The sequence below is a fragment of the Sparus aurata genome, chromosome 20, assembly GCF_900880675.1.
Source record: "Sparus aurata chromosome 20, fSpaAur1.1, whole genome shotgun sequence".
In the NCBI taxonomy this organism is placed as follows: Eukaryota; Metazoa; Chordata; class Actinopteri; order Spariformes; family Sparidae; genus Sparus; species Sparus aurata.
This window is the reverse complement of record NC_044206.1, coordinates 22,038,945-22,047,728: the sequence shown is the minus strand read 5'-3', so window position 1 is coordinate 22,047,728 and position 8,784 is coordinate 22,038,945. Positions and strand designations below refer to the sequence as shown.

General features: G+C 45.2%; 1 protein-coding gene across 5 annotated transcripts in view; it reads left to right on the top strand.

Moving 5' to 3' along the window:
* Positions 1–364: 364 nt before the first annotated feature.
* Positions 365–8,784, top strand: part of srcap (Snf2-related CREBBP activator protein) — a 39,385-nt gene continuing 30,965 nt past the window's right edge. For 4 of the 5 annotated variants that reach the window (XM_030401112.1, XM_030401113.1, XM_030401110.1 and 1 more), the window contains exons 1-5: positions 365–600; positions 2,127–2,203; positions 2,584–5,726; positions 6,802–6,843; positions 7,154–7,417. In XM_030401112.1, the coding sequence (XP_030256972.1) occupies positions 2,823–5,726; positions 6,802–6,843; positions 7,154–7,417 (3,210 nt within the window). In that variant the 5' untranslated portion in view covers positions 365–600; positions 2,127–2,203; positions 2,584–2,822. The remainder of the gene's footprint in view (positions 601–2,126; positions 2,204–2,583; positions 5,727–6,801; positions 6,844–7,153; positions 7,418–8,784) is intronic. The other variant, XM_030401111.1, reaches the window with a different exon arrangement.

Sequence of the window (8,784 nt, the reverse complement as noted above, 5' to 3'; positions counted from 1 at the left end):
CTTAAATATCACAATGCCTTAAATGTGATGGCCCTTTGGTCATAAATGCATTCAAGAAATATCTAAATAAATGATGTCTGTCATAGCTCATAGTCCCGACATTTAATCTATTCCAGCAAAGTTATATGAAACTATTGTTATGTCTAAACAACGGCTAATGAAAAATATCTATTATAATCGTATTGATGTGGACTATTAAAATCATTTAATAATATTCAAATAGCGCTTTGTAAAAACGTGCGGCTAAAATAACCCGACTCAATTGTAATATCTCATCAAGCGAACTACAGCAATATAAACATTTAAAGTGGCGCGCTTGACGACATCTCGCGAGATTTCCGTGTGTTCTGTACTTTGTCAGCAGCAGCGGTCCTCCACCATTTCGCTGCGTAAAGTCTCCTCCCCGCGACCGCTACATTCTGCGCCGAAACCCAGTCTCTCCCGGTCCGTATTTTAACTTCTTCCCACAGACCTAGTGGTACCTCGTTGGGTACCGGGAGGCAGTTTGGATTACTGGCATTACGGATTGAGTGCGATTTTTCGCGGATGACGACTCCTTCAACGAGAATTTAGTAAAAGAAAATTGGTCGGAAATTTCAGGTAGGTGGGAACTTAAGATGGCGGCCTTGAGAGGGAGGGGGGCAAGGAGGAAGTAATGGGGGAATTGAGGGGGGGTTCAGACTACCGAAAGGACACAATCAGACTGCATTTTACTTGGTTGTATTTTTGAACCAACAGCGGTGAAATTTGTTGACACTAGGTTGAAGCAAGACATGACACCGAAACAGAAACTCACAACGCCGAATAAATTCCTATTTAAACTGCGCCTTACGAATAATTTAACCAATGAACCATCATTTCCTTGCCGTCGCTTCTAAAGAGCCAGCCGTGGACCAGTGTGGGTCCCCCTAAATCCCCCGTATAATCATTGCAAAATTTATATGGAACTTTCTAACATTTGTTTTTTGTTCTTTTCTATGATTAGATAGAAAGTAATTTGTGCTGGTGCTCGAAACTGAAAAATGTAAACTCGTTTATTTTCGTAGAAACAGATTTGACCCCACGCAATGACGTCACGAGTGATTGTCCCCCTCTGTAGTGCATGCAGAAGCGGGTTTTAATGCGACTTTTCAGATGTTTTTGTCTCATTGCGAAGAAACTTATCAAATGTGTCGGGCTTAAACGGGCTTCTTTGAAGCTGGATCATTACATAACTGCGGGTGGGATGGGGCGCCTGCGCATCAAATGAACGCACCCTACTAACTCTTGTACCTTGCTAGTTAGCAAGCTTTCTTTAAGTGCCACCCAAGCAGTGTTTTTGTGAAAGCTAACGTTAGCTAACGTTAGCTAACCACACCAGCCAAACCGGCAGCGTTAGGCGTTAACGGTCACCGTTGAATTGTGCGGATTTTATGAATAACAGTGTTCCGAGCTTTTGGCACCATTGCCACACTCGGATAGGAATGAAAAGTCGATACATATTTCATCCTCTCATCTCATGGACGCAGCCAATGCACACACAACTACTGAATAAAGGTGTTATTTCTCAAGGTAGACGGATCTTGAAGTTCACGTGTTTACAAGTAGCCACAAATGAGAAGATTTACATTTACGAGAGAATAAAATGAATGACTGGAGGCCCGCGCGCTTGGTCACCGGCTTTTAGCTCGAGAGCGCGTGCTGCAGAATTCCTAACATCTTCCTGTGGGCGACTGCAGCAAATGCAACTTGGTGCTAGCTAACGGAGCTGCTCGTTAACTGCTGCTTCACCGAGTATTTTTTATTACTGCTGCAGCAGATAGCCCACTAAAAACACTGCCGAATGTACCAACTGTAGTCCTAGCTGTAGTTGGCTAGCCTAGCTATCTTAGTGTTGCTGCTGCTCTCGTGACGTGACATGATAGTCACCGTCCCACACATTGTGATATTCTTGTTTACTAATATCGTATCTTAATTACATTTGTCCTAGCCGGAGCTCCCTAAAGACAAATCTCACTTGTGTCCGCATAGAGTTGTGCACTTTGGCAAGCATACATGAGTGTTTGATTGTGAAGTCTACGGATATGCAGTTGGTCGTTTGATTCCACTAGTAAAGTTAACATCCGTTTCTATTCTGGCTTCCTCAGAATATGTGGAGGGGACCCTAATTTCAGCATCCTGGAAGTAGAAAGCACAGAAGATCTGTGTCTCACACCACAGACAGGTAAGAAAGTTGTTGTTTTGCACACACATCCTGTCCATCCTGCATTTGACGGTGGATGGCTTATGACATTTCTTTTCTCCTGACATTCATTTTAATATTTTAGCAGAAAAATCTTGATTGTTTCCTCAGAGAATTAGATGTGCTTTGTGTGTGTTTGCCTTTTCTAAGAGTGAGTCGGGTGGCTAGTAGGCGGTGAGGAGAAAACGGTGTCTTGTACTTCAATAAAAAAACAAAAAAAAAACAGTACAGTGACTGTGAACATTTATCACCAAAAGATTTGTGCTGAGTTTTTTTTTTGTAATGTTCTGTTCGTTTTTAGCCTCTCAATAAATTACCCACTCTGTCTAGACGCTTTTTTAAACAACCTGTATCACCCACAGGTGCAGTGTGTAGCCGGGGCAGCACAGAGGAAGGAAGCTCTGGGGAGGAGGCGGTGCGGCAGCGTGCCCCTCCGGCTGTGGATGTGCTGGGTGGCAACCCCCAGGCTGCACAGAATGTGGCTGGGGAGTCACCTCGGCATGCCCCGCAGCCGGTCGCTGCTGCCCCCCGCCCAGTCCCTCCGTTCACCAATCCGTCCACTGTGCCATTGCCGGAGAGCAACGACTCATCAGTCCCAGGCATGGAGGACGCCCCTCCAACCAACTTGCCTGAGACTCTCCCCATCAGCAGCGACTCCAAGGACAACATCTCACAAGAAGTCCCTGCTGAGGAGAGTGTTGTTGGAGTTTCGAGATCCTTGCCAACATCCCTCAATGAGGACTGTAGTTCCTCTGCTGAGATGCAAAGGCTTCCAGCCTCCCTTTGTCCTCCTCTCACCCCAGATACACAGATTGAGAGCACAGTGCAAGAGTTGCAATACGGGTCACAAACTGATAAAAAGAACAGCCACAATAGTCAGACAAACCAGATTCAGCCACTTGGAGAAAGTGCTGGACTTGTGGTTATTACAGGGACGACAGACAAACAGTCCGTCACATTGGAATATAAACCAGAGACTGGAACACACATGGAACTTGGTGGAAAAGAGCACACAGGCGGAAATATTCTCCCCCAATCTCAAATCTGTTTCACAGCCCCGTCTCCATCTGTCCCACAATCAAGTGTTGGTTTCAAAACCCAAGATTCCACAAAACATGGGGCTACGGAGCAGCCCAACAGGGACCCACTTGTCCACACAAATCAAGGCCATATACCTCCGCCAGGTGCTACGGAGCAGACGGGTGGTCACCAGGACTCAAAATCGTCTCTGCACCTTTTACCCTCATCTGACAACAGCGAGATTAAACAAACTGACATGTCAAATACACAACATAAAATCATCAAGGAGTTCTCAAATGATGCCGGAGAATTACAAAATGCAAATTCTCTGGAATCAGTTGAGATGTCTGAGCATGTTAAAGAGCCTGTTGACACTCCTCACAAAGAAACACAACCTCCTCCAGCTGAAATACTTGAGACCCCAAAGTCAGGAGACTTGCTTCCTGGATTATACTCATCTCCTGGAACAGGAGCCTCGGGGTCCTGCAGCGCAGCTGGCAGAGAACACGGCAACATCCAGGGGAGCTGCAATCCCCTTGAAGGAGAGCACGTGGAGAGTACCGCGAGGGAAGAACAAATTGACACGGCCACTTCGTCATCTGACATCACGGTGCAGTCAGAGTGCTCTTCCTCACAGGAGAGTTCATCAAAACTTTCTGCAGCACCCCCTCTGTTCGATTCAGGCCTAGTTGTCTCACTGCAGGCGGAACAGGTTGTTGAAGCAGAAGCCTGTCATCCCTCCGACCAAGTCCTCGCATCAGAGACACCCCTGGCCGCTGAGCTTGTGCATTCAGCCAGTACTCAAGAGATTGTGGTTGTCAGAGAGGAGGCTCATATCAGTGGAGACTGGTCTAACATGCACCTGAATCAGAGTTACCTCCTACAACGAGAAGACGGCAGTGTCTGTGAAGCTGCCATTGTTAACGAACTGAGTTCTGAGCTCTCTACTGGAGAGCCTAAGCTGTATGAAGAAAGTGTTCAGGCAGATATTGAGTTACACTCACAACCCGTGGAAGTGTATGAGTTCTGCAGCCTGGTTGAGGAGGTTGCTGAGGAAACTGTGTGTGCCAGCAGTAGTGCACACATGCCTCACTCGCCAGCATATGAGGTGAACTTGTTCAACGCGTTACTAGAAAACTCTGAAGAGTATACTGTCAAAGAAGACCTAGAATCGCATATTGAAACGTCTATTCACACAATTAATGAAGGTGACACTGTCATTATTTCCCAGCAGCCCTTGCCTTCATCACTTGATGTAAATCAGGCTTGCTCTAACAGTAATTCCCATAATTTGTCCATACAAAACACACGAGTAGCTGCAGTCGGGCAGCATTTGGTTTTAGATGCTAACCAAGCTGTTGAAGTGGCAAACTCAAGTGAGGTTTGTTTAGTTGAAGTAGCTGCAGTCACATCTGACTCATTCACTGTTCAACAGACAGACACCAGTCTACAGATTGTGACACCTTGCTCACAGGTTGATGCAGCAGTTCAAAACCAAACAGAGGTGAGTAATGCCCCTGTAGTTATTACAGCTCCCCCAAAACAGGAAGCAGAAGCAACAGCTGGTGCGTTATCACTCATATCCCCAGTGGTAACCAGAGAGGACGTAGGGATGGAATCATCTGTAGCTGTTTCAGTACACGTTTCTCGTGTAGAGAATCAGACCCCAGGAGTCACTCTTGTAAGCACCTCGAAACCTGCTTTGACAGAGACTCCATCACAAAGTATTCAGAATGTCACCATGCCCACACAAACCAAACCAGGGGCTTTCTGCACCACTCACCCCTCTAGTATTATAAATCCAAAGCTGCTCCTTCTCAGACCAGGAGAAACTCCTCTCCTGAAACACCCACCCTCCCTTTTGGCGCAGGTGTCCAAGCAACAGAATGCGGCCGGCAAGCTGGCCAATGCCCACAGCTCTTGGTCTGGCACAGTGTCTGAGGAGTGCCTTCCCCAAACTGTCTCAGCAGCAGACTCTTTATGTGCGCCTGTGGCTCGTGGCAGCCAGAAAGATCAGACGCAGTACTCTGTCAATAAAACTTCTGTGACAGCAGCTCCGCCTGTCAAGGTTCAGCCGCCTGCGATGAGTGGTAACATCTCACTTCAACTTGACCCGAGTGTGTCTTTCACCTCCACAACTTCAGCCAGCAAATCTGACAAAGAGGCCTTAACCGTTAGTAAAGTCGATAAAGCAGACCCTGCGTCCCACGATGTTTTCACGCCACCTACTACGCCAAACACCCTTTACATGCTTGCAACATCAGTGGAAAGGGAATCTACCAGTCCTAACGACCCCGTCAGCCAACCTGACTCCCTCTATGCGGAGGAAGAGAGTGAGGACATGGAGCAGGACGACCCGACAGGAGACACAGAGGCTCAGGAGGCCACTTCAGGACAGGTTAGCAGTCCAGAGGAAGGCAGCGATGAGGATCCTGACGGAGACAAAACAGAGGGCGAAATGACCACCTCCAGCTCACAACACAAGGTAATCTCATTTGGATACCAGTTTATTCTTATATCAAATTTTCAAAAATTGGCAAAGAACGGTGGACAGTTCTGGCAAGGAAATGGTTGATTTGATTTGAAATGAGTTTCTGCGTCATCAGAAGGAAGACTAAACAATATGATACACTGAAGCATACTAAAGGGTTTGTCTTTGAATGCCTGTTGATACATGTCAAATTTCTTTTGGGGCATCTTGTTTTAGACGAAACTGCTCTTACTTTCTGAACTGATTGATAAATATAATGGCACATTAAAAGCATATTCATGTTCAGGTTAAGAATATGTCTAGCCTGTTTTTTAGTCAACAAAATAAGTTTTTACAGGGTGTAGATTTTAGTTCAAGATTCATCTTTAATGGAAATGAAAGCAATATTTATTAGGGGGAGACTGATTCAGTCTGGCCAATTATCAGGGCGGATATTTAGCATTTTTCTGATTACTGGTATCTGTTTTGCGTGTCTGCTGATAAAGTAAATACAATTCAAAATGCATTAGTCTCTGATGCAGTATACTTTCTCTGCAAGTGGTCACCACTCCGTGGTCGGTGTCCACAACACTCTCTCATGTCACAAGTAGTGGCCAATCCGCACTGAATAATCAGAATTTTCTTGCCAAGTTATCAAATAAATGAAGTGGAGTGAGTAAGTAGCAGAAAATGGAAATACTGAAGAACCTCTAAATTGTACATAATTGTAAATTGGTTTCATTCCATCACTGGTTATTTGCGTGTATATGTATACTGGTTACAGTTATCGGTCTCCTGGATTACTAATAATCAGTCTCGGCCCTGAAAAGACCATGTCGGTTTACCTCTAATATTTCCAACATTACTGTCATTATGCTTCTATGATTCATCTCAGTTATGCTGGCATGTTTACTCAGTCTAAATATGGCATAGTTTTACCCATCCTCCAGCATGTAGTCCATGTTGATTCACTCATGTGAACATTATTATTATTATTATTATTATTATTATTATTATTATTATTATTATTATTATTTAGTGATTTATTTCTTTTAAGTTGGCCGCATGCTAAGCCATGTGTGTTTTCCAGCATGGGCAGAGCAGGACAGACAGAAAGGCACTTTTCCTGAAGGTAAGTGCTGGTTGTCAGACACGCAGACAGGTTCCTTTTCAGCAGTTTATTCACAAGCACTTACTAGCGAGGCACTGTCACTGTTGGGAGCATTTTGATTTAAGGAGGCATTCCTCCGACTTTGGCTATTTCATAATTATAATTCTGCATGAGATGAAAGCTGATGGCCAGTATGAAACTCTGGTGCTTGTCTGGATTTGCTTCTCATAAACGCTTGCTCTAATTCATGCATGTAGCTTTAATCTTGCAGAATGTTGCTGCTTTCACCTCGTTAAGTTAATTTTTAAATAATTTCTCCCTTGGCCTTTAGGTACGCCAGTGGATAGCAGACAGGGTCACCGCGAATTCATCTCCTGTCTCACCCTCCACCTCGTCCTACCCTGGGCCCTCACCCAGCAGCGATTGGTCCACCCCACGGCGGGAGAAGTCCTCACCTCTCCGGGGTCCTCATGGGAAGTTTGTTTCTCCTACGTCTGTCTGTGGCTATAGTTCCTCCTCTTCCCCACCTGATCAGTCCACCCCTCAGCGCTCCCGTGGAGAACGTCACACAGACATGGCAGAGCTGGCTAAACATGTAAGTGAGCTTAACCATGCAGTATATAAGGGCGTTTTCACACCTGCCTTGTTTAGTTCGGTTGAATCGAACCCTGGAGCGTTTACCCCCTTGGTGCACTTCGTTTGGGAAGGTGTGAACACATCAATCGCATTCGGGTGCGGACCAAAACAACCGGACCGAGACCTTGTTGAAGCGGTGGTCTCGGTCCGGTTCCAAACAAACTCTGGTACAGTTCGTTTGTGGTGAGAACATGATCCAAACTCGATCCGACCCAACTGCAGGAAGCATCAGTGCTTAACCCCGAATTTCCACTGGATACGTGTCCGCTGCGTTACGGCCCGATCAGGTGTTTTGCTCCGCCGTCCGGTAACCCCCGGTTGCGTTTTGAGTCGGACACGGTGCAGTACGGTAGGCAGCTGGCGTCGCGAGGCCGAGGAGTTCCCGCGATAATCACATGATCACTCGCGACCGCAGTTATAGGTCTGTGTCATAAAAACAACAACACGAAGTGTTCCCGACCGAAGGATCAGAAGAAGAGCTTGTGTTTGTCTCTTTTTTGAGATTTGTACGTGCTGGTGTAAACACGGAGTGTTTTATTTTGAAAAGTAACCGGATGTCAAATTGTTGTTTCAGTGCTTGACTTCCTGTCTGCTCGGTGCTAAATTCAGCTGAATTGCTGCCTCGTTTTCGAAATTTAGACCAATTAGAGAGCAGTTTCCTCACGCATCACACATTTTGGTCCACCTGTAAATGCTGCTGTGTGAACACAAACCAAACTTGAGGTAATATGCAACATTGTAACAAGTTGATCCCTGATTCGGACCAGAGCAAACGAACTATAGGTGTGAAAACGCCCTAAAACATTATATATCTTTTTTTTTTTGTTATGTGGCAGTAATGAAAAACTTAAGCTTAGACAAACTATGTTTTGTGATTCAGAAAGTCAAAAAAAGACATTTTTAATATTCCACAGGTGGTTTGAGGGCCAATAAAAGGCTTCCAGTGTGTGACTGGCAGTTGAAAGCTGAACTTTGTGTGTATATGACACACGTCAGACTCCCTCTGTGCCTTTCTGCCTTTCACTAAAAAATGTCTGTTCAGAGACTTGCCTGCCTAGAATTTGCTACTCTAGGAGTCCAGAATTTTAAATCATCCCAACAAATTAATTTGAATGTGCAAAAATTCATGGTTTGCAAACTTTCTGGAGCAGAGCCTTGGTTGGTATAATGATAAGACACTTGAATGCGATCGTAGCTCCCCTCAAATCGAATCCTCATTAGGTTGAGATGTATCTTTAATGTTAACGATCAAATATCAGTGAATCTTTACTTTTGTGTTTCGAATAATTAAAGAGTCAGTAGCCCCTTTCACACAGAGAGGCCTCA